This window comes from Canis lupus, chromosome 7, assembly GCF_048164855.1.
Source record: "Canis lupus baileyi chromosome 7, mCanLup2.hap1, whole genome shotgun sequence".
NCBI lineage: Eukaryota > Metazoa > Chordata > Mammalia > Carnivora > Canidae > Canis > Canis lupus.
In genome coordinates, this window is record NC_132844.1 from 60,701,254 (window position 1) to 60,727,238 (window position 25,985).

Sequence of the window (25,985 nt, forward strand, 5' to 3'; positions counted from 1 at the left end):
GCCTGCTTCTCTCTCTGCCTGTGTCTCTGCCTCTCTCTCTCTGTGTCTCTCATGAATTAATAAAATTTTAAAAAGTCTTAAAAAAAAAAGTGAATGAACCAAATGCAAAGTCAGTCTGTGAGTGCACAGTTGAGATAGGCCTCAGTCTGGTCCAGGTCAGCTCCTGGCACTTAACTGCTTCTAATGCTCAAGCAGTGAAGGGTCTCTGTTATGTTTGGGGATCAATCTGGCAGAGGCTTTGGCTTTGGCAGCAGTTGCCTTTTTTAAGTGGTCAGACATAGAAGGGTCATGTCTGAAGAGTCTGACAGTTTGCTGCCAAAATCCTTCCCTTTTTAAAGGGATTGAATCAGTTGCAGGTCCGGGCAGCCCTCCTCTGGTTCTGCACATTATCAGTTCTGGGGTTGTGAGGTGATGTTGGTCTGGGCAGTATCTCCTAGCTGGGGTATCTTTAACTGCTTGCGTCATTGCTTGACACAGGCCCTTGCTTGACATGAGACTCCATTTTGCTCTCTACAGTCTACAGAAATATCAGGATAAGCCTGGGCAGAACTAGGAGAGAAGTGGGCATCAACAGACACTGGACTTACAGCTGGATGCAGTGAGTGTTGAAACCTGAGGTTGTCTTTTTGGGAGGAGGCAGTAAGTGATTTCATGTGTATAAGGGATATTTAGGGGCACCTGGGTGGCTCAGTCAGTTAAAGCTTCTGACTTTGTCTTAGGTCATGATCTTGGGGTCCTGGGACTGAGACCTGTGTCATGCTCGCTGCTCAGTGGGGAGTCTGCTTGTCCCTCTGCCCCTCCACCTGCGTGTGTGCTTTCTCTCTTTCTATGTCTCAAAGAAATAAATAAAATCTTAAAGAAAGATGTATCTACAGTGTGTTAGAATTACTTTTTGGAAGGCTAAAGGAGAAGAATGTATGTGGATAATAGCAGGAGGGATTTTCTGAGACTTGTTCTCTACATTTCTTTTTAAAGATTTTATTTATTTGACAGAGAGCACAAGCAAGGGGAGCAGCAGGCAGAGGGAGAGGGAGAAGCAGGCTCCCTGATGAGCAGTGAGCCTGATGCGAGGATTAAGGATCATATCATCCCAGGACCCTGGGACTTGATCTGGAGCTGAAGGCAGATGCTTAATCAACTGGGCCACCCAGAAGTCCCTGTTTCTCATCAATACTGTGAACTGCACAATTTTCTTTTTCTTTCTTTCTTTCTTTCTTTCTTTCTTTCTTTCTTTCTTTCTTTCTTTCTTTTCTTTTCTTTTCTTTTCTTTTCTTTTCTTTCTTCTTTCTTTCCTTTTTTTAAGATTTTATTTATTTATTCATGAGAGACATGGAGAGAGAGGCAGAGACACAGGCAGAGGGAGAAGCAGGCTCCCTGCATGGAACCCATGGAACCCAAAGTAGGACTAGACTAGACCTGGGATCATGACTTGAGCCAAAGGCAGACGCTCAACCACTGAGCCACCCAGGTGCCCCCACAATTTAGTTTCAATCATTTTATTTTCTGTTTGAGTTAGCCAGAGTTGAGACTTCTTGCTTATACCTAAAAAGCCTTATTGACACAGCCTCCCAGCCTGTCTTATCCCTCCCCTTATCTCTTCACACCTATCAATTTCTTATTCCTAAAACACAGAAAGAATAAGATCACCTTATTTTGTCATGCAGAAACCTCCAAAGGCTTCCCCACTACTCACAGGGAATACACTAGAGTCCTTACTCTGAGATGCAAGGTTCTCACCAGGCTGATGTCAAGCTGCCTTTCCAAATGCATCTTTGCCTGTTCCCTTCTAAAAGTCCAGTGAGATTGTCTCTGGGGACTCTGAGAATCGCCAAGAACGTTGCAATATAATCTTTTCTCAGGATAAAGGAGTATAACCTTTGACCACCCCAGTCCTTAAGAAGGTCTCTATATGCAAAACTTACAAACAAATTACAAACAATTGTAACAATTGGACTTAATGATTCACTGCCTCATGATTTATCTTTTTTTTATTGTATTCAAAGAGGGCTGCAACTACCCCTATGGTGACATCAGTCTGTACTTTCTAATTGATTAAGTTCTTCTTTCCAGCTTATCTCTCTTAAGTCAGGCAAAAGACCCTGCAAGCAAAGCAACCCCTGATGAGAATGGAAACTACCCCCCAAGCAATAAGGACTGCCCTGAGCCAGGGAAACCCTGTGCAGTTGACTCTGACAGTGATCGACCTGCTCTTTCCTGCCCACCTGCATGTACCGACTGACTTTCCCCCCTCGTTTTCCTTATATAAACCTGGAAATATTGTTAGCACTTTGGTGACAGTCTTTGAGATGCTAGTCCATGGTCTCCCTGTTGGTGGCTTCACCAAAATACATTCCTTTCTTGTTTTACCACCACTCGTCTCTCTCTCCCTTTGGATTTTGTCAGCAGTTGAGTGGCCAAACCTGGTGTGTTTGGAACCCCAGGAGCCAGGTGTTCTTGTACCCCTGTGCCCCAACTACAGTATCTTGAACAGCCACAGAAAAAAACAAAAACAAAAAAATACCCTCTAAACCCTATGAGCTTTTCAAAGATAGGGACCATGTCTTTCTCATCACTGTAGACAAAAACCTAATAATGTTCTTGGCATCTATTATTATTAGAATTTTAAACAATTCAGGGATACTTAATTTTTTTTCTTTTTACAAGTAACAGCGTGGATTTGAGCTTGTTTAAACTAAAAATGAAATCAATTAGATGGTGTAATGGTTGATTTGCTGTGTCAGCCTGGCTCAGCCATGGTGCCCAGATATTTAGACAAACATTATTCTGGATGTCTTTGTGCAGGTGTTTTTTGGATGAGATTAACACTTAAATTGGTGGATTTTGAGTAAAGCAGATTACTTACATAATGTGGCCTCATGCAATCATCTGAAGGGCTTAGTAGAACAAAGTGGCATCACCAAACAAGAAGGACTTCTGCCAGCAGACGGCCTTCAGACTTGAAGTGCAGCTCTTCCCTCAGTCTCCAGCTGCTGGCCTACCCTGCAGACTTCGGACTTGCCAAGCCATCACAACTGCATGAGCCAATTCCTTAAAATAAACCTCTATATATATCCACATCCTGTTGGTTCTGTTCCTCTGGAGAACCCTGACTAATACAGAAGGTTATTAGGTTATTGTGTGTGGTATGAAATATATTTGGCCTTTTCTAGCACAAAGTCCCTAAAACTCCTGGAATTTCCTGATACGAGTGTCTGGTTATTCATAAGGTGACGTAGGGTAGGACCCTAGATAGACTTAAAGTGGGGCTGGTCATGAGAAAGACCAAGTGATTAGAAAGTTGGAACTTTCAGCCCCACCACTGACCTCTGGGAAGGGAAAGGAGAAGGCCTGATGATTAAATTCTATAAACTCTTTAATTAGGAGATTAGCTTCTGTGTTGGTTAAGTACATCTGCATGCTAGAAGGGTGGCACACCTCAGTGCCATGAAGATAGAACCTCTTGTGCTCAGGACCCCTCTAGACCTTGCTCTTGTGTACCCCTTCATCTGGCTGTTCATCTGTACAACTTATAATATCCTTTATAATAAGCTGGTAAATGTAAGGAAGTGTTCCCCCCAGCTTTGTGAGCCATTCTAATAAATTATCGAATCTGAGGAGAAGGTTATAGGACCCCCTCATTTATAGCCAGTCAGAAGCACAGGTGACAACCTGGACTTGTGAATGGCATCTGAACTAGGGACAGTCTTGTGGGACAGAGCACTTAGCCCATGGGATCTGACCCTAGGTGGACATGTCAGAATGGAGTTAAGTTTGTAGGATATCCAGTTGGTGTTCACTGAGAATTGGAAAATTGCTTAGTGGTGTTGGGAAAGAGTTATCCAGGATTAATTCCAGAGTTATCTCATGAAATCCAACTAAATTTTAAAAATTATTATTATTTTTAAATGTTTTATTTATTTATTCATGAGAGACAGAGAGAAAGAAAGGTAGAGGGAGAAGCAGGCTCCCTGTGGAGAAGGAGCCCAATGTAGGACTCAATCCTAGGACCTGGGATCACGACCTGAGCCAAAGATAGATGCTTAATCAACTGAGCCACTCAGGTGCCCTAAATTATTATTATTTTTATTTTAAATAGGCTCCAAGCCCAATGTGAGGCTTGAACTCATGACTCTCAGATCAAGAGTCTCATGCTTTACCAACCTAGCCTGCCAGACACCCCTACCAACTAAATTTTTAATAACTAGATCTTTTTTATTTTTATTTTTTTAGAGTTTACTTATTGACAGAGAAACGGAGCACAAGCAGGGGGAGCAGCAGGCAGAGGGAGAGGGAGAAGCAGGCTCCCCACTGAGCAGGGACCCTGATTTGAGACTTGATCCCAGGACCCTGGGATCACAACCCTAGCCAAAGGCAGACACCTAACCAACTAGGCCACCCAGGTGCCCAATAACTAGATCTTGAAAAGAAAAAGAGCTGAAGTAACTTCTGGAATATAAGCAGCTGGAGTTATTTAGACAATTGTCACTGATGTGACTCAGCTTATAATAGTTTTTCATTGGTGTCTCTCACTGATAAAACTCCTAGGAGAGACTAAGTGATTGGCTCAACTAGAATTGGGTATCTATCTATGTTTCAATCAGCTCTGACCATAGCACACAAATATGGTTGGAAATAACATATCTCTTTGGGGGGAGGCAGTTTTCAGAGAAGGATGAATCACTGTGAAGACCTCAACAAATTATGGCACACTGTGTGAAGAATATTATAATTTCATTTCTCAAGCTACATTTTCTTGGTCCCAACTTCACCATAAGTTCTTTGAGAACAAGAAAGTTGAGGTATAATTAATAATTCCTCAGAACTTAGCTCACACAACTAAAAATCTAACAGAGATCCAACCTATGTCTAGGTTGGATTCATTCTAGCCATGTGTCTGATGAACCAGTGGCAAGGGCCTGATAAACTAGGCTATGGACTGCCCTTGGGAATAACTCATTCTAAGGGAAGAGAGCATCTGACAGGTAAATTTTGACTAATGACAAAGTCTTTGTGATGACTAATTTTATGTATCAAGTTGATTGGGCCCTGTGGTGCCCAGATATTTGGTCAAAAATTATTATCGCCATGTCTGTCAGAGTATTTTTGGATGAGATCACATTTGAATCAGTAGACAGAGTAAAACAGACTGCACTCCCTAATGTGAGCGGGGCTTATCTAATCAGTTGAAGGCCTGAATAGAACAAAAAAGGCTGACCCTCCTGCAAGTAAGAGGAAACTACTGCCTGATTGTTTGGGCTAGGACATCAGTTTTTTTCTGCCTTCAGACTCAGCTGAAACATTGGCCTGCTGGCTTTTAAACTAGAATCATACTGTTGGTGGTCCTAGATCTCCAGCTTGCTGACTACAGATCTTGGGACTTCTGAATCTCCAGAACTATATGAGCCAATTCCTTAGAATCTGTCTCTTTTCTCTGTCTCTTGTTCTCTCTGTAGGCTCAGAGACCATGCCCTGTGGCCTCTCCAGCAGAGTGCTGGACTTCCTACATAGCACCTTAGGCTCCTCAATGCAAAAGCTTTCCAAAAAGGAGGAAATGGAAACTACCAGTTCTTTTTTTTAAGATTTTACTCATTTATTTGACACACAGAGAGAGCACAAGCAGGGGGAGTGGCAGGTAGAGGAAGAAGGAGAAGCAGGCTCCCCGCTGAACAGGGAGCCCAATGTGGGGCTCAGTCCCAGGATCTCAGGATCATAACCTGAGCCAAAGGCAGATGCTTAACTGAGTGAGCCACCCAGGCACCCCACCAGTTTTTTAAAGGCCAGGAACAGAACTGGCCCAGTGTCATCTCCACCGAACTCTATTGGTTAACATGAATCATAGACTAACCTGCATTCAGAGTTGGAAGGGACCACACAAGGCTATAATTATTAAGAAGTGTAGTTCATTGAGGGCCATCTTTGCAAAGCTACCACAGATAGTTTAGCTGGGTATCAAGTCTAAGTTGAAAATCATTTTTCACTCAGTATTTTTACTGCATTGTACCTACTGAGAAGCCAATACCACTCTATCCCAAATCCTCTGTACATGGCCTCCTTTTGTCTCTGGAAGATTGTAGGATATTCTTTTTATTGTCAGTGTTCTGAAACTTCCAGCCATCTTACAATGGGTCTTTTTCATTCATTGTATGTATTGGGCACTCAGAGAGACTTCCAATTTGGAGACTCATCCTTTGGTTCTGGGAATTTTTATGTATTATTTTATTTCTTTGATAATTTCTTCCCCTCTCTTATCTCTGATCTCTCTAGAGTTTTTATTAGTCAGACGTAAGATTTCCTGAACTGATCATCTAATCTTTTAAAGTTTTATTTTTCCCCAATGTCCATCTCTTTCGCATTTGTTCCACATTCTGGAGGGTTTCCTTGTCCTTAAACTCCACTCTTTAATGTAAATTGTTATTTTTCCCCTTACAGTTTTTTGGGAAATATTTATTTTATTTAATTTTTAGAGGGACAGAGAAAGAGAGCTTGCACAAGTAGGGGGGAAAGACAGAGGGAAAGAATCTTCAAGCAGACTCTCCACTGAAGATGGAGCTGGATGTGGGGCTCAGTCTCACTCATGATCCTGAGACTATGACCTGAGCCAAAACCAAGAGTCAGGTGCTCAACTGACTGAGCCACCCAGGCACTCCATTGGTCATTATAGTTTTAATTTCCAAATACCCTTTTCTGATTTTGTTTTATAGTCATTTCTCTTGTCTCATGGTCACAATACCATCTCATGTCTTTTTGAGGATATTATCTCATTTAGTTTTAATTTTCCTTTGGCTCTCTGTTCTTTGTCCCTCAGAGTTTCTTTTTCCTTTCTTTTTTTCTTTTTAAATATTTATTTATTGAAGTAATCTCGACACTCAACATGCGGCCTAAACTCATGACACCAAGATCAAGTGTCACACATTCTTCCAACTGAACCAGCTAGATACTCCCCTCAGAAATTGTTAAAAATTTCTGATGTTCAGGTTACAGGTGGTTCTCAGCTGGTAATCCTTGGCTGTAACTTGTATTTAAGAGAGAGACACTAAGAAGCTGAGTAGCTCTAGGTGCATGGCTTGGGCTTGTGGGTAAGTGGGCTTCATTGCAGAGTTCCTCAAATGTTGGTGTGTATACACCTTTTTTCTGGGGGTGATTCAGTTTCTTTAAGGGAGAGTCCTTCAGTCTCCTGGCTAGGAATATAGGCTTGCCTGCCTGCATTCTGGAAACAGGTTAAAAAAAGGATTGGAAGGTCTTGCCAGACTGTTGTCCTGTTTTTCAGTATGAAATCTCATCACCATGCTCTGCTATGGAGACTGCTCTAGAAATAACCTCCCATCTGTTGGGGAAGGAAGGGGGCAATCATCTGGCTACATGGGGGGGAAGAGGCCAAGGGATCCAACTACTCCTCATACCAACTTAAAACCCAATTCTACTATTTCAGTACCACCTCCAATCCCAGTGTTGGAGGTACCTGGGGTCTCTAAGATAATCAGATTTCTGTTTATGAATCATCTGGTCTCTTTTGGGACACCTCTTTGCATGCCTGTTTTCTGTTTTGCTGAGTCAGTTACCCATCACCATTTACTTTCTATCTTCCTAAATTTTGTTAACATCTCCTGTTGTTCTCATTATTCCTCTTATTTCCTTTGTTCTTGAATATTTGCCTTCTTAGTTCCTTTATTGTCTTTTTTCTTTTTAAATTGAGGTAACATTCACATAATAAAAAAATAACCATTTAATTTTATTTTTTATTTTATTATTATTTTTTAAAATAACCATTTCAAAGTGAACAATCTAGTGGAATTTAGGGCCTTCCTATCTCTGAGTAAGATTACATTCTGAGGTACTTGGGGTGAGGACTCTAACATCTTTTTCTGGGGCACACAATTCAACCCATAAAGAAGATGTGAATATTAGGTAGGAACTAGCAACATCTTCCACACTTACTTGGACAAAGAATCATTGGGTTGGGGCACCTGGTGGCTTAGTTGGTTAAGCATCCAACTCTTGGTTTTGGCTCAGGTTGTGATTTCAGGGTCCTGGGACCGGGCCCCATATCAGGCTCCCTGCTCGGCAGGGAGTCTGCTTGAAGATTTTCTCCCTCTCCCCCTCTCCCTACTCATGTTCTCTCTCTCTTTCTCTCTCTCAAATAAAATAAATAAATCTTAAAAAAAAAAAAAAAAAGGAATCATTGGGCTTGTCATGTGCAGCAAGGTAAGGAGGTTGTCCAGGCAAGGGTAGCCTGGGATTGGCATTAGAGCCCCTGAGGGAAAGGAGAGCTTCTATTTGATGTGGTGGCCCTGTGTGGGATGTCATAGGAGAGTGTTCACATTGGGGGATATTGTGCATCAGCCTGGAACAGGGTGTCAGAGTCCAAGTGAAATGAGAAGGGTATCTGCACAGGGGAAGGAATGGTGATGGCAGAGGGAGACCAGTTACATACAGAGAGACTGATCGATAAGTAAAGTTGTTGAGGATCCAAGTTTGTCAGTGTCACATAAGAAAGTAATGAATATGGAAAGGGAAGAAACTAGATTGAGCCCTGTGGAGTTATACCATAATTAGTGATACCTTTGTGAACTCATGTTATTCAAGAAGGAGATGATAGATAGATAGATAGATAGATAGATAGATAGATAGATAAATAGATAGATAGATATAGATATAGATAGATATGTAAATATAGATATGTATATATGTGTGTATATACATACATACATTTTCTAGTTCTGTGCACTGAGAAGGCCAGGATATGGTGATACCCCAATAACAATGAACACACCTACTACACAGATCTTGGATTCTAAGTATTACTTCTCACTGAAAGGAGCCAAGACTTCTTACAGGAATGTCTGACTCCACCACTGGAAAGAAGGAAAGTACAAGATAAGCTGAATATTTTGTCATGCCCAAAAAGAAGGAAGTACTCAAAGAATAATGGAAATGTGTCAAAAGAACACAGAATGGGGATCCCTGGGTGGCGCAGCGGTTTGGCGCCTGCCTTTGGCCCAGGGCACGATCCTGGAGACCCGGGATCGAATCCCACGTCGGGCTCCCAGTGCACGGAGCCTGCTTCTCCCTCTGCCCGTGTCTCTGCCTCTCTCTCTGTGTGTGACTATCATAAACAAATAAAAATTAAAAAAAAAAAACACAGAATGGGCTCTCACTGGCAAAACTGGGGACAATTTGAGGATCAAAATAAACAATGATAGGAACAGATTACTGTTCATTGAATATAATCAGAAACCACTAGTCTATAGTTGGATAAAAGAATGAGTGGATTATATGATGAACAGGACATTTACAGTTTCAGATACTTCTCCACAAAATACTTACAAATTCCTAAAGAAAAAAGACACTTCACAGTAGATAAGCCTGGCAGATATCACCTTCATCAAGTGATGAAAGTACACCTTTTCAGCACTGGGAAAGAATGTTTGAAGTCTTGCACCACCTGATAGGATTCAATGAGAGGAACATATCATCCCTTCTATATTATTCCTACCAAAGATGTGTAACCTGAATCCAACCATTAGGAAATCCCAACAGAGCCAAATTGAGGCACATGAAATAACTGGCTTATAGTCCTTTAAAATACCAAGTCATGAATGTCAAGCAAAGAATGAACTGTTCCTAATGAATGGGACTAAAAAGATAAAAAAAATGAAATGCAGTATATGATTATGATCTGAATTTTTTTAGGACAACTGGAGAGTCTTGAAGAGAATCTGAGAATTAAGTGGTAGTTATATATCAATGTTATTTGTATTTACTGGAGTTATGTCCTGATTTTAGGAAAAACCTACTGAAGTACCCAGGAGCAGTGAGGCAACAAATAGCAATTTACTCTCAAATAATTCAAGAACAAAAAACCTCTATAATTTGTATAACTTGCAAAATTGTTTCCCAACCTTAGGTCAGGAATGGATTACAAGTATGTCAAGAAATTATTCCTTTCAGTCCTGAGTAAGAATAGGTGGAGACTAGGTAGATAGGTGGCTGGAGTGGACAGAGTCAAAGACAATGAAAAACGTAAAAATTGGGAAACACTAGATAAAGGGTTCCTTCTGCCTAGAAGGCTTTACTCTGTACTTCTGCCTCCTACTCACCTTCAGAACTCAACTCCAACATCACTTGTTTTGGAAGCCCTCCTTAGCCTCTATTCCCAGGTTAGATCTCCTTACTATATGTTCTCAAACCATCCTGTGCCTTTTGTTCATTGTATTTACCACAGTTGTAATTTTAAGTTTATGAAAGTAGGGTCTTCATCTCCTCTTCCTCCTCCTTTTTAAAAACTTTTAAAATTGGGGATCCCTGGGTGGCGCAGCGGTTTGGCGCCTGCCTTTGGCCCAGGGCGCGATCCTGGAGACATGGGATCGAATCCCACATCGGGCTCCCGGTGCATGGAGCCTGCTTCTCCCTCTGCCTGTGTCTCTGCCTCTCTCTCTCTCTGTAACTATCATAAATAAATAAAAAATTTAAAAAAAAATTAAAAAAAAAAAAAAACTTAAAATTGAAATCTAACATACAGAACAAAAAATCTTAAGAGTATAGCTTGATGAATTGTCACAAAGTGAACACATCTTAGTCAAGAAATAGAACATTCCCAGGATTCCAGAAGCCCCCCTCATGTAACCATTGAATTTCAAACATCATAATTAATTTTGCCTGCTTCAAAGAACCCAGCATAAATAAAATCATACAGTTTGTGGATTTTGTGTGTCTGGCTTCTTCTATCTGTGAAATTCAAAAAGTTATGCATACAGCTGTATAGTTATTGCATACAGCTGTAGTCTATTTTTTGCATTGCTATATGGTATTCCATGGTATGAATATGAATATACTATCATGTGTTCATTATAAAGTAAAATTTTGGGATCCCTGGGTGGCGCAGCGGTTTAGCGCCTGCCTTTGGCCCAGGGCGCAATCCTGGAGACCCGGGATCGAATCCCACGTCGGGCTCCTGGTGCATGGAGCCTGCTTCTCCCTCTGCCTGTGTCTCTGCCTCTCTCTCTCTCTCACTGTGTGCCTATCATAAATAAAATAAAATAAAAATAAAGTAAAATTTTGACTACTATAAGTAATGCCATAAGAATGTTTTTGTATGTCATTTTTATTGGGGGAAAACACAGAATACTTAACCTTTTAATCATTTTTAAGTGTACAATTCAGAGGCATTAAGCTTATTCACATTTTTGTACAACTATCACCACCATCCATTTCCAGAATTTTTTTCTGTACATGTCTTTTTGATGAATATATGTGCATATATCTGATGGGTATATATCTTAGAAATCCTGGGTCGTAGCATATGTTCAACATTAGTAAATACTGCCAAACAATTTTCCAAAGTGGTTGTACCAATTTACATGCCCATCAGCCCTGTATGAGAGTTCTCATGACTCTATGCCCTTGTTTACACTTGGTATTATTAATCTTTAAATTATTCTTTTTTTCCCTCTCTCCTTCAGAGAAGGAGTGTGTGTGTGCATGTGAGCAGGGGATAGGGGGTAGGAGAGGAGGGGAGGGCAGGGAGGAGAAGCAGAGGGAGAGAGACAGAGCAAGAACTGCACGCAGGCTTCATGCCCAGTATGGAGCCCAACTCTGGGCTCTATTTCACAACCCTAAGATCATGACTCGAGCCAAAATAGAGTCAGAAGCTCAACCTAGGCTCCCTGCTTTTTTAATTATTCCAGTTAAGTGTTTAGTACAGTGTATCTTTTTCTATTTCTATGATAACAAAGTTTAGCACCCTTTTGCATACTTTTTTTTTCTTAGAGAGAGGGTGGGGAGGGGCAGAAGGAGAGGAGGAGAGAGAGAGAGTCTTAAGAAGGCTCCATGCCCAGCATGGAGCCAGATATGAACCTTGATCTTCACAACCCTGAGATCATGACCTGAACCAAAATCAAGAGTCAAGCACTTAACTGACTAAGCCACCCATGCACCCCACACCTTTTCACATACTTAATAACCACTGGATAGCTGCTTTGGTTAAATGATTGTTCAAGTCTTTGCCTATTATTAATTGGATTGCCTATATTTTTCTTATCAATGTACAAGTTATTTGTATACTCTAGTATGAGCACTTTGTTGGTTAAATGTTTTTGCAAGTGTCGTACCTCATTCTATGACTTATGTTTTCATTCTTTTAATGGTGTTTTTTGATAAACCAAAGTTTCTAATTTAAAGATATATGTATTTATTTTAGGAGGGGAGGAGCAGAGGGAGAGAGAATCCTGAAGCAGACTCTCTGCTGTACAGGGAACCCAATCTGGGTCTCAATTCCAAGGCCCCGAGATCATGACCTGAGCCAAAATCAAGTGTCAACCACTTAACCAACTGAGCCATCCAGGTACCTCTAAAGTTTTTAATTTTAATACAGTGTTATGTGCCAGTTGTTTCATTTATAGTTAGTGTTTTTTGTGTCCTATTTAAGAAATCTTTCTTTGCTTATTGAAAGTCATCAAGATTTTCTCTTACGTTAGCTTCTAGAAACTTAATTGTTTTATCTTTTACAATCTAAAATTTGTATGTAGATAGATTATTAATCTGGGGGCACCTGGGTGGCTCAGTGGTTGAGCTTTTGCCTTTGGCTCAGGTCGTGATCCTGGGGCCCTGGGATCAAGTCCGCATTGGGCCCCCTGAGGGGAGCCTGCTTCTCCCTCTACCTGTATCTCTGCTTCTCTCTATGTCTCTCATGTAAAATAAATAAAATCTTAAAAAAAAAAAAGTCTTGGGGCACCTCGGTGGCTCAGTCGGTTAAGCATCTCACTTGATTTTGGTCATGATCTTGGGGTCCTAGAATTGAGCCCTGTCAGGCTCCACACTCAGTGGGGAGTCTGTTTGATATTCTTTCTGTCCTTTGCCCTCTGACCCTCCCCCGCCCCGTGCATGTCTCTCTCTCTCAAATAAATAAGTAAAAATCTTTAAAAATATCCTTATATATTTTAAAAAGATATAAAATATCTTTAAAAAACTAACACCAACAACAATATTAACAGCTAACACTAATGTTTATTACCAAGCATTTCCCCAACCTTTTAACATGAAACCACTAGCATGTACACCAATATATCCCAAAATACAATACACATACCTGGAGTAATTCTAGAGATTTATGTAAAACACACATGAAGTTGTAGACGCTAATAGATAAGTGTTTGCTTAATTCTCTAAAAGATGATTTGCGTATCAAATTTATATATCTCTACACCCAGCATGGGTCTGGAACTCACAACCTCAAGATCAAAAGTTGCATGCTCTACCGACTGAGCCAGCCAGGTGCCCTTGTTAGTTTGGTTTTTAAATTATTTCATAAGCAGTCTTTTCTTTTTTCTTTTTTCTTTTTTTTTTTTAAGATTTTATTTACTTATTTGAGAGAGAGCACGAGAAAGAGAGAGAGAGAGAAAGAGAAGGAAACAAGCAGGGAGGAGGGGCAGAGGGAGAGGGAGAAACAGACTCCCTACTGAGCAGGGAGCCTGATACGGGGCTCTATCCAAGGACCCTGGGACCACAACCGGAGCCAAAGGCAGACACTCAATTCACTGAGCCACCCAGCAGTCCCTATAAGCAGTCTTTTCTACTGGTCTCACAGACCAACCCTACTACCATATAGGAAGGGACTATACTAAGGTGTGAATCCCAAGAGACAGAGATCATAAGGGCCATTTTGGAGGCTGGCTATCACATCTTAGGAATATAAATTGCTTGCTAGCACACTAGTAATTACACCTGGACTTCAAGTTCATAGGCTACAATTTTTCTTCTCTCTCTCTCTTTAACTCTTTTATATTGTAAAAATTTTCAAACCATACACAAATATGCATGAAACATAAACGTGCAGCTTACTAAGTTATGAAAACCTGTTATCTGTGGAAAAATGATCACCCAAGTAAAGACATGGAACGATGCCAATATCCTAGAAGCTCCCCCCCATCTCCTGAATCAGAACATCCACCCTTCCATACTTATAATGACCACCATGCTGATTTTTATGGCCTTCAGATTGCTTTTCCTTATAATGCATCACCGAAGAATGCACTCCTATTCACTATAGTTTCGTTGTGCCCATTTAAAATTTTTTTATAAATGGAATCATGCAGTATGTACTAGTTTTGTAACTATTTCCTTTGGTTCAATGTTACGTTCTTAAGATTTATTTATGTTATTGAATTAAGCAGTTTGTTAATTTTCAACTCTGTATGGTATACCATTCTATAAACATACCAAAATGTATCCATTTTACTGTTGAAGAATATGTGGACTATTTGTCTATTATAACAAATCTGTGAGCATTTTTTAAGATTATTTATCTGAGAGAGAGAGAGAGAAATTGTGAGTGGGGGGAGAAGTAGAGGGAGAGGGAGAGAGAGAATCCCAAGCAGATTTGGGTGGGAACCGAGCACAGAACCTGATCCCACAACCCTGAGATCATGCCTTAGCCGAAATCTAGAGTCAGATGCTCAACCGACTGGGCCACCCCGGTGCCCCTTCTGTGAGCATTCTTATATATATCTCCCAGTAAACTTGTACTTGCATTTCTTAGGATATGTATTTAGGAATAGAATTGTATAGTCATTTTCAACTTTAATAGATAATGCCAGACTGTTTTCCAAAGTGGGACTGTTTTACAGTCCCATCTGCAGTGTATGTGAATGTCCCTTGTTCCACATCCTCACCAACATCTGGAATTTTACCCCTGTTAGTAAGTGTAAAGTAGTAGTTCATTATGGTTTTACTTTGCATTTTCATGATCATTTGTGAGTTTTTACATGTTTATTTGCCATTTGGATTTCCACTTTGTTTTGTTAATTTTATTTATTCATTTGACAGAGAAAGCACAAGCAGGAGGAGTGGCAGGAAGAGAGAGAAAGAGAAGCAGCCTTCCCATTGAACAGGAAGCCCAATGTGGGGCTCAATCCCAGGACCCTGGGATCATGACCAGAGCTGAAGGCAGACACTCAGCCAACTGAGACACCTAAGCACCCTAGATTTTCACTTTTGATCACCTACTCAAGTATTTTGTCCATATTTTGATCGAAGTTTCTGGTTTTTTGTTATATTACAACTGTTGTTTATATATTGTGGCTATGAGTCCTTTTTTATGTGTAGCACATACCTTTTCTGACTCCATTCTCTTAGTGGCATCTTTTGATAAGCAGGAGTTAATAGTAATGAACTCAGTTATATCAATCTTTTCCTTATCAGTTGTGTTAGCCTAGTTCCCCCCAAACCAGAGCCACATTGTATTATCAGAGAGTCTAGGGAGCAGGTGTGAGGGACAAGGAGAGTGACACAGGAAAGTAAGGATAACCAACAGGAGGATGGTTTCATCAACCTGGTGGCCACTAAATGAAAGTGATTGCTGGATCTGGGGCCTCTGTTCTCATTTAACAAACTGTTTCGTAAGATCATCTTGGGAGAGGTGAGGTAATAGAAGAAATGGGGGAAAATTATTCATTGGCTCTTGGCTTTTGCTGATCAAAGTTCTACCCCACTGGGCATTATCTCCTTCACATTTGGAAGTTGCGTGTATGAGGATACACCTTAAAAATCGGACAAATGAAACCCTTTATTTTCATTTTAGAGGAGTTTAGGGACTTAATAGTGATGATGCATGGATTGAATCCACCATGTTTAACATAAAATCATATTTTCTAATTGGTTATTGATAGTATATAGGAATTAGTGTTACCAAAGTACTGCCATTCCATTCACTGAGAAGCAAGTGCCTAGGCTCAGTTCTCAACTAGACTGTCAACATTTTTGTCCTCCTACTCACTTGGCACATAACTTCCAATAAAGTTATAAACACAAGTAGAAGGTTGGCAATAGTTGTGTTCAGCCTGCATGTAAGGGTCAGAGTGTCCTTGGCTTCAAGCTAAAAATCTATCCCAGGTCCTCCCCACCCTGGGAAGCACTTATATCTCCATACACAGGAGTGAAATCTCTGACTGCTACCCTTACTTCTAGACTTATTTAAAAGCCTAGGGGATCTGTGGGATTTGCAAATATTCACAGGGGAGCTTTATCTTGTTTTAAAGCCTAGGTCTCTTTTCCCTTTTCAAAGTTTTATTTATTTTTAATTTATTATTTATTTATTTATTTGAGAGGTGGGAGGGGCTGAGGGAGTGGGAGAGAAAGAAAGAATCTTTTTTTTTTTTTTAGAAAGAAAGAATCTTAAACAGACTCCACATTGAGTGCACAGCCCCATGCAGGGCTCAATCTCATGACCTTGGGATCACGACTGGAGTGGAAACCAAGAGTCTGATGCTTAACCAATTGAGCTAACCAGGAGCCCCTTCCATTTTCAAATTTTATCTGTCATTGCTATAGGTCTGCTATAGTGAGTGTGTGTGTGTATGTGTAAACCCATCTCACCATTTTCATCAGAAGTCTAGTAAGAGCAGGCACCTGGGTGGCTCAGTTAGTTAAGTATCCAACTCTTGGTCTGGCTCAGGTCTTTTTTTTTTTTAATATTCATTTATTTACTTATGATAGACATAGAGAGAGAGAGAGGCAGAGACACAGGAGGAGGGAGAAGCAGGCTCCATGCACCGGGAGCCCGATGTGGGACTCGATCCCAGGACTCCAGGATCGCGCCCTGGGCCAAAGGCAGGTGCCAAACCGCTGAGCCACCCAGGGATCCCCTCTGGCTCAAGTCTTGATCTCAGAGTCATGAGTTAAAGCCCCACTTTGGGCTCCATGCTGGGCATGGAGCCTACTTTTTATTTTTTTATTTTTTAAAGATTTTATTTATTTATTCATGAGAGACACACAGAGAAAGGCAGAGACATAGGCAGAAGGAGAAGCAGGCTCCATGCAGAGAGCCCAATGTGGGACCCAATCCCGGGTCCGGTGCCCTGTGCCGAAGGCAGACGTCTAACCACTGAGCCACCCAGGCGTCCCTGGAGCCTACTTTTTAAAAAAAGAAGTCTAGTAAGAGTTTCTTAAATTAATGACAGACAATAGTTTAACAGGATATTAGATCTTCCAGGTTGTTAATTAGATTCTTCCTGTTGTCTTAGGACTTTTAGCAAAGGCCTCAAAAGTAGAAAGCAACACTAAATGAAAGTGATTGCTGGATCTGGGGCCTCTGTTCTCAATTAACAAACTGTTTCATAAGATCATCTTGGGAGAGGTGAAGTAATAGAAGAAATGGGGAAAAATTATTCATTGGCTCTTGTCTTTTGCTGATCAAAGTGGATGTCAGGTACCCCTCCCCTCACCATCCACTTCAAAGGGAAATTGGAAGAGATTGTGACCAAGTCTGCCAGCTTTACTAATGTTCTACAGTTTGTATAAGAGAATAAGGATTGTGTTGGAGAGTTATCTGTGGGTTCTGAATTTCTTCTTCTGCCACTCTGGGGAGGGAGAGTGGTTGTTCCCTTTGCCTAAAGCCAGGTGAGTTGTTAGAGGCCTCCACTAGCACCACTCAGAATGTTTGGCCTGTATCTCCTGGGGTGGTGTTCGGAAGTTGATATCAAGTTTGGGATTGATATCCTAACTCCCACCTGATGAAGTCCAAAAGCAAGATGTGGGCTGACTGGCTTCCCTGGAATGGCAAGTAAGGTGTGTGGCATGGAGAATGAACTGCATTGCCCTTGTCAGCAGGGAAAAGATGCATAAATTGTCCTGTGGGTTAAGTGTACCTAGAAGGAAGCCAACCTGGAATCATTTTAAAAGGATCCTTCTGGGGCGCCTAGGTGGCTCAGAGGTTGAGCATCTGCCTTTGACTCAGGGTGTGATCCTGGGGTCCCGGGATCGAATCCCACATCAGGCTCCCTGTACGGAGCCTGCTTCTCCCTCTGCCTGTGTCTCTGCCTCTCTAACTCTGTGTCTCTCATGAATAAATAAATAAAATCTTTAAAAATAAATAAATAAAAGGATCCTTCTGAATCTAATAAAAAATGGGCAGAAGACATGAGTAGACATTTTTCCAAAGAAGACACACAGAAGGCCAACAGAGACATGAAACGGTGCTCAACATCACCCATCCATCATCAGGGAACTACAAATCAAAGCTATAATGAAATATCACCTCACACCTGTCAGAATGGCTAAAATCAACAACACAAGAAACAACAGGTGTTGGCGAGGATGTGGAGGAAGGGGAACCCTCCTGCACTGTTAGTAGGAACGCAAACTGATACAGCCACTGTGGAAAACAGTATGAAGTTTCCTCAAAAAGTTAAAAATAGAACTACCCTATGATCCAGCAATTGCACTACTAGATATTTACTCAATTAATGCAAAAATACTAATTCAAAGGGATATATCACCTCAATGTTTATAGCAGCATTATTTACAACAGCCAAATTATGGAAACAGCCCAAATGTCCATCGACCAATGAATGGATAAAGAAGATGTGGTATATAGATATATGGACTAACATTCAGCCATAAAAAGAATGAAATCTAGCCATTTGCAACAATGTGGATGGAGTTAGAGAATATTACTCTAAGCAAAATAACTTGGTCAAAGAAAGACAAATACCACATGATTTCACTCACATGTGGAATTTAAAAAATGAAACAGACAAGAATAGGGGAAAAAAAGAGGCAAACCAAGAAACAGTCTCTTAACTATAGAAAACAAACTGATGGTTAACCAGAGGGGAGGTGGGTGGTGTGATGCGTGAAATAAGGTGTTGGGGATTAAGGAGGGCATGTGATGAGCACCAGGTGTTGTTTGTAAAGGGTCATCACTGAATTGTACCCCTGAAACTAATATTACACTGTATGTTAATAAACTGAAATTTAAATAAAACTTAAAATTGATCCATCAATCAATCCTTTCTATGATGTGTGACAGAAAGGGACGCCAGGAGAGTGAGTGAGTTTATTTATTTATTTATTTATTTATTTATTTATTTATTTATTTATTTATTTTTAAAGATTTTATTTATTTTACAAGGAGAGAGAGCACAAGCAGGTGGAGCAGCAGAAGGAGAGAGAGAAGCAGGCTCCCCACTAAGCAGGGAGCCCAAAGCCGGGCTCCATCCCAGGACACTGGGATCCTGACTGGAGCTGAAGGCAGACTGAACCACCCAGGTGCCAGGGAGAGTGAGTTTTATGTGGGATGAATCTCTGTAAAGCCAGGGGCTGGAGGTGGGGAGGAAGTAATAGGCAGTCAACCAGAGAAGAGGTATTACCTAGCTCTCAGCAGGAAAGTCATTAAAAAAGTCCACAAAGGTGACATAAGAGAGAAAGAGCCAACATTTGTGAATACTCCATGCCCACAGGGAACCAGCTTTCCAAGATGACAGTATCCTGCACAACCCAGGAAAGACTGCAGTTTCCCCCTAATCCCTTCTCCTGCACCAAATGCTGGGGGAGGGCAGTTCAGAAACAGCAGCTAGTCAGGGAGAGAGGAAAAATATACACTGAGAGTAAAGGCAGGGATGTGGAGAAGCCTGGCATACCTTCCTTCATCACAGTAAGTTTCACATCTGTCTAAGGCAAGAGCTAGAGAAGGGGAGAACCTTTAGCTTGAATGAATTTTAGAGCTGTACTTGTTATCTTGGACAACATATTTTTACTACTGCAGTAAGACTACTCTTGTGACTGAAAAATACTTAACAAGGGAAGGGATCTGCAAGAGGTTTCATGCAGGGCATGGAGAGCACTATGCAGAAGGCAGATGTGAAGGGGAAGCAGAAGAGTTTTCCAATTTTATCCCATGGAGACCAAATCTCTTGGTAAAAATATTCAGTATTAGAGAAGGATTGAAGAGGAGAGTTTGATAACAGAGTATAACTAACCCTAATTTAAAATGTATTGACTCTGGGGGGCACCTGGCTGGCTCAGTTGGAAGAGCATGCAACTCTTGATCTTGGAGTTTGAGTCCCACATTGGATATAGAGATGACTAAAAAATAAATAAACTTTAAAAATTTTTTTAAAATGTAGTGGCTCCAAGTATCTGGACCTATTAACAGTTCTTCAGTGTGGGTAATCAACATTCACATATTGGCTAATAAAGACAGGGCATACCCCTCTGGCAGATTTTTTATTTTTATTTTATTTTTGAGTAATCCCTATACCCAGTGTGGGACTTGAACTCACGACCCTGTAATCAAGACTTGCATGCTTTACCTGAGTCAGCCAGATGCCCCATATTTTAAATTATTTTTTCATCAAAATAATTTTATAGGGTTTTTATTGTCTATAAATTATATAAAAACCCAAAAGTCAGAAAATGCAGATGAGAAAAAAACCCAAAACAACCAAAAAACAACTTCATAATAGTCACATTTGGGGAGGTTATACTGTGGTAGGAAATTATCCTTCAAAATCTCAGTGTTGGGGATCCCTGGGTGGCGCAGCAGTTTAGCGCCTGCCTTTGGCCCAGGGTGCAGTCCTGGAGACCCAGGATCGAATCCCACGTCAGGCTCCCGGTGCATGGAGCCTGCTTCTCCCTCTGCCTGTGTCTCTGCCTCTCTCTCTCTCTCTCTGTGCGACTATCATAAAAAAAAAAAAAAAATCTCAGTGTTGGGGCACCTAGGTGGCTCAGTGGTTGAGCATCTGCCTTTGGCTCAGGTCGTGATCCTGGGGTCCTGGGATCCATTTGCACATCGGGCTCCCTGAAGGGAGCTTGCTTCTCCCTCTGCCTATGTCTCTGCCTCTCTGTGTCTCTCAGATTTATTTATTTATAAATAAATAAAATATTTTTTAAAAATCTCAGTGTTTTACACAACAAAACTTTATTTCATGCTCATGGTATATGTTCAGCTAAGGGTAGGGTGTGGTACTCTGCTCTACACAGTCAGAACCCAGGCTGACAGGCAGTACCATCTGGAATACGTATCTTCCTTGGTTGCCACAGCAAGGGAGGACAGAGCGTGGAATCTTATAACTATTCTTTCCTGATAGGGCCTGGAAGTGCTTCCATTCAGTCTGTCGTGGATAAAAATAATCACACGGCCCCCTTTCTGAAAGAGGGAAGGGAGTATCCTTTTTTGTGCCCCAAATGAGTGGAAAGACAGATACCAGTGAGCTCTGCCAAGGTCTGCCAGATTCCCAGATCTCCTAATCTCACCAAGCCAGAGATGATGAAAATCATCTTCTCTGGACTATTTTATTTTTTAGGATTTACTTTTTTGAGAGCAAGAGAGCAGGGGGAGGGGCAGAGGAAGAGGGAGAGAGTCTTCGGCAGATTCTGTGCTGAGCAGAGAGCCCCAGGCAGGGCTCCATCTCACAATCCTGAGATCGTGACCTGAGCTACAACCCAAAAGTCAGATGCTCAACTGACTGTGCCACCCAGGTGCCCCTGGACTATCTTACATGGCAGGTCAACTTACATACCTAATCAAGTTCAGTTTGCCCCAAGTGCAGCAAGCCAATCACTAAGACTTGCAGATATGTGGCAGAGAAAGGAATTTATTTGCAAGGCAGCCAAGCATGGAGATGGGAGAACAAGTCTCAAAGCTCCCTTCCTGTAAGAAGGGGTCTTGAGAATTTATGAGATTTTAGGGAGAGCACAGGTAGATGTGACTGGAAGCTAGAAAGGGTGACTAAAGTTCAAGGAATTGCTGATCTATGCAGGCGCAATCCATCATCATGTTTCTTCATATGTGGCCTATTTGAAGGTACAGTATTGACATGATCAGGGGGTGAAGAGTTCAGGCTCTTCCATGTCAAAGGTCACCTGAGGACATTTGTGCAAGCCCAGGAAGAATTTCTTGACCCATCTGAACCAGATGGCAGTGGCCTCTTAGCTCCTGGAAAACAACTGAAGCAAGTATCATGGGACTTGTACCTCAGAGAGCTTTCATCTGGAGAAGTGGTTATCTGTCCTTACAGTGTGTCATGTGGGCTGCCTGCTGTTTGGAAGTAGACAGTTAGAAAGTTTATTGTTACAAAAACGGGACTTAGGTTATAGTTTGAGGAGGAGTTTTTCCCATTTTCACTCTGACAGGCCTTTTATGCTATTTAGCTGGTATAATCGAATCTCTGAGTGGAGGTCTCTGTTGCACAGGATACATTATGAAATATGTTCTAAACTGTATAGAAACTTTATAATTCATCCGTTCTGGTTAAAAGCCGTCACTTTCCCATATTGCTTTACTTTCTTTTATTTCTATCATTGATACTGGTATTTTCTTTTCACAAAGAAATCTTATTAATAAATTCTCTTTATTGATAAATTACAGAACTAAAAGAAAACAGAATTGGAATGAGATGTAGATGATAAGCATTTGGCAAGTTTCACTCATTCCCTCACTATTGCTTCCCACTATACAGGTAATCCCAATTCATGTTTGAACAAAATTGCCTGTCCATCTGTGAAAAGTAATTTTAGATTTTAATAGATTATGTAAGGATTCACACATAAAATTCCAGATAAACTAAATATGGAAAACAAAATCATTCAAGTGTGAAAAAAATATGTGGAATATATTAATAACCTTGACATGATGAAGACCTTAAGCCATGAAACTCAAGTCAGGAATCAAAAATTCAAATGCCCAGGGGAGCAAGCAGGTAATGTTAAGAGGTGAAGTAAGTTCAGTGCAAGAAAAACCACCTACTGGGGCACCTTGGTGGCTCAGTGGTTGAGTGACTGCCTTCTGCTCAGGTCCTGATCCTGGGGTCTTGGGGCTGAGTCCTGCCTCTCCCTCTGCCTATGTCTCTGCCTCTCATGGATGAATAAATAAAATCTAAAAAAAAAAAAAAAAAAAAAACTAAAGAAATAAACTACCTACTAAAAAAAATTTATTTTTACTGAGCTATAAGTAAATGGCCTTATACAAACCCGTGGAATTAGATATATTTAAAATCTAACATGGAAACATATACGTTAGAGAGTGGAAATCCTTTATGGTTAAAAAAACTTTTTCGGGGGGGTAAATCCCTGGGTGGCTCAGCGGTTTAGCTCCTGCCTTTGGCCCAGGGTGTGATCCCAGATGCTCAGGATCGAGTCCCACATCTGGCTCCCTGCATGGAGCCTGCTTCTCTCTGTGTGTGTCTATCATGAATAAATAAAATCTTTAAAAAAAAAAAAAAGTTTTTTTGTTCTGCCTTTGCTTTGGAATCAGAAACCTGATTTCCATACCGATTTCAGGTTTTGTGTTCCTAGTTCATTTATGAAAACCGTCAATGAATTGTTTTGTTTGGAAGAGTTCGGTTAGGGTCAACTTTTTTTCATGTTTGGACCACTGTTTTTCTCCTTTCCTGTGTTGACATTTTTCTTTAGTTTGCAGGCCGGGGCTGGGGGCCTACTGCCTGGCGTCCAGGAAAACCCCGCTCATCGACCCGGGGTTCTGAATTGCTCACCAAATCCTCTCCAGGCCTCCTGTCAGGATATGGACCCTTGGGCCACGACCACAAGCATTCTGGTTGAGAGAGCAAACAAACTTACTCTGATGTCTGCTTTGGGTTGGACTCTCACCCGCCTCCCCTACTCCAACTCATCCCCATTCCTCACTTTCCCACCCCCAATTGCCAGCGCCAGAGATCAGGCAAAACGGAAAGTAAAACGAAGGCCATCGTGCGGCTTCCGTGGGGGCCGGGGCGTCGGTGGTCGTTCCTGCCATACCTGGGCCAGACCTAACGTTTTGGGGTTACTTATATTCCCGTAGCTTCTCACCACTCCTTGTCCCCACGTAAATGAACAGGCCTGGGGGTCAGGGCAAGGGCGAGGACGCTCCTGCCACGTCCCAAGGCCTCGAGCATCCCCGGAGAAGCCCGCTCAGCGGCCGCGAATCCCTTCCCTTCCGCCAGGGGCTCCCCGCTCGGAGGCCCCCGGGGTCACGTGGCCGCCGGGGGAGGGGAAGTGGGCGGCTCACCCGCCGCCATCTTGCGGGCTCGGGGCGGAGCGTGCGGGGCCCAGGTCGCGCGCTCCGCTTCCCCTCCCCTCGCGGTGCCTCGCCCGGGCTGCTGCGCTCCTCCCCGCTTCGGGCTTCAGTGGCCGCTCCCTGAGTGGAGGAGCGGGGAGCCCCGGAGGGCGGGGGGTGTGTCGGACGCGTGCTCGCGCGTCCAACCGCCAGCGGCGGCCGCGCGCCAGGCCGGGCCCCAGGGGCGGCGCGGGGCCGCGGGGAGGGGGCGGCTCCGGCTGCGGGGGCGGCGCGTGGCGGCCGCGGCGGCCGGGGCTGCAGCTGCGGCGGCGCGCTGGGGCCCCGCGTCCGGGGCGCCCCCGGGTCGGAGCCGCAGCCGTGGCCGCTGCTGCCGGAGCCATGTACCGCAGCGGCGCCCGCTCCTCCGTCTCTTCGCACCGGCCTAAGGAGAGCGGCGGGGGCGGCCCGCGCGCCGGCCGCAGCTCCGGCTCCTCCTCAGGCCCGGCTCGCCGCGCCTCGCCGCCGCCCTCCGGCTCCTCCTCGTCGCGGAACCCCGCTCGCCGGCCCCGCTCGCCCTCGGGGCACCGCGGCCGCCGGGCCTCGCCGTCCCCGCCGCGGGGTCGCCGCGGCTCCCCGTCCCCGCCCCGCAGCCGCCGGGCCTCGCCGTCCCCGCCGCGGGGTCGTCGCGTTTCCCCGTCCCCGCCGCGGGCCCGTCGCGGCTCCCCGTCGCCGCCGCGGGGCCGCCGACTCTTCCCGCCGGGCTCGGCCGGTTTCCGAGGCAGCAGCCGGGGGGAGTCCCGCGCCGACTTCTCCCGGGACGGCCGCGGAGACCATCCAGGCGACAGCGGCAGCCGGGTAATCCCACCCCTCCACCGAGACCCCCTCTTCCACCCCAGCCCCCTCGCTCGGGCTTCCCGCTTCCAGGAACGCCCGCATCCCCGGCGCCCGGAGGCCTCCAGGCCGGAGTCCCGGGATCAAAGGCCCGCCACCCCCCAGGGGCTCCCTCGGCGACGCCCGAACCTGGAGGTGCCCTGTCAGCCCCGGGATCCTCTTTTGCACAGTAACGGACTCGGGACCCAGACGGGCGCCTGGTCGGGAGGCGGTGCGCCGTTTCAGCAGTAGGCTGTTCCTCTCACTGGAGGTGAAATGCGGAAAAGTTTGCCAGGGTGAGGAGAAGGTCCTCCAAAAACCCTGTGCCTGGTACTTGCTCAGTAGTCGATGTTTTCTCGGAGTTGCGTGATTTGGTATCCCCTTAGACCTGAGCTGCCCCGTGCATCTTAGACAGAAGGCTGAAGTGTCTTTGTGGCCAGTTAGGGTTTGCCTACATCCCCTCAGCACAGACGCCTAGAGTGTAAACTGCTAGCAAATAGGAGCTGTGCGTGCCCGCATTGTGACAACTACCACCACTTGCTGCGTTTGGTGGCAGGATTAATGCTCAGCCCTTCACTTTACACATTCCTTTTGAACACTCAAAACCTACAGCCTTTTGAGGTGAGGCAGTGAAAATTGTTCCTTATTGAGTAGCTGAGGTATCCAGAGAGGTGACAGTGTCACACAGCTAAGAAGTGGCATAGCTGTGATTCAGTCCGTTACTGCCTGGTTCCTGACACCCACGAGTTTAACAGTTATAAAGGGACAGAGCATGAGGTTAAGAAGTTTAGTTTAGGGGCACCTGCCTGGCTCGCCTGGCTCGCTTGGTAGAGCGTGTGCCTCTTGATCTCAGGGTTGCGAGTTCAAGCCCCACGTTGGGTGGAGAGATTACTTAAAACATAAAATCTGTATGTATTTTTTTACAAGTAGGCTCCAAGCCCAGTGTGGGGTTTGAACTCATGACCCAGAAATCAAGAGTCCCACTCTCTAGCCAGCCAGGTGCCCCACAAAACAAAATCTTAAAAATTTTAGTTGTAAAATTGACCTCTCACCAAACCATCTCTGGCCTGCGACTGGTGTTTTGGAATTTGTTTTGGTTTTCAGTTCACCATTCTTTTTTAAACCCCATGACAAAGTCTTGTTTTCTTGGGTGGTCCTCCAAAAGCATCAAAGTACATCTAGTACTCAAAGTACCAAAGTACTCTGGTCATAGATGAATGGACTTGTCACTATATTAAGATTTTCATAGTTGAGCAACTATAGTCTGAGAAAGCAAGCGGTTCTACAGAAGAAGCAAAGAAAGTTGAATACTGGTTTCCATAACCTCCCTTTTCTCCAATGCTCCAGGCTT

The 25,985-nt window shown here is 43.3% G+C and overlaps 1 protein-coding gene and 2 long non-coding RNA genes across 7 annotated transcripts in view; 2 read left to right on the forward strand and 1 right to left on the reverse strand.

Moving 5' to 3' along the window:
* The window catches only part of LOC140636987 (uncharacterized), a 47,199-nt gene extending 32,132 nt beyond the window's left edge, over nucleotides 1–15,067 (forward strand). For 4 of the 5 annotated variants that reach the window (XR_012034229.1, XR_012034227.1, XR_012034228.1 and 1 more), the window contains 3 exons: nucleotides 517–598; nucleotides 12,197–12,340; nucleotides 14,821–15,067. This is a non-coding gene — a long non-coding RNA (uncharacterized lncRNA). Of the gene's footprint in view, nucleotides 1–516; nucleotides 640–12,196; nucleotides 12,341–14,820 lie in introns of all 5 variants that reach the window. The other variant, XR_012034230.1, reaches the window with a different exon arrangement.
* Nucleotides 15,068–23,046: 7,979 nt separating this feature from the next.
* On the reverse strand, nucleotides 23,047–25,267 carry LOC140636990 (uncharacterized). The gene is made up of 2 exons (XR_012034251.1): nucleotides 24,785–25,267; nucleotides 23,047–23,323 (listed from the first exon to the last, which is right to left on the reverse strand). It is a non-coding gene; the product is annotated as an uncharacterized lncRNA (long non-coding RNA).
* ZNF318 (zinc finger protein 318) overlaps nucleotides 24,131–25,985 on the forward strand; it is a 30,473-nt gene continuing 28,618 nt past the window's right edge. The window contains exon 1 of the mRNA XM_072832877.1: nucleotides 24,131–24,619. Within this exon, the coding sequence (XP_072688978.1) occupies nucleotides 24,164–24,619 (456 nt within the window). The 5' untranslated portion in view covers nucleotides 24,131–24,163. The remainder of the gene's footprint in view (nucleotides 24,620–25,985) is intronic.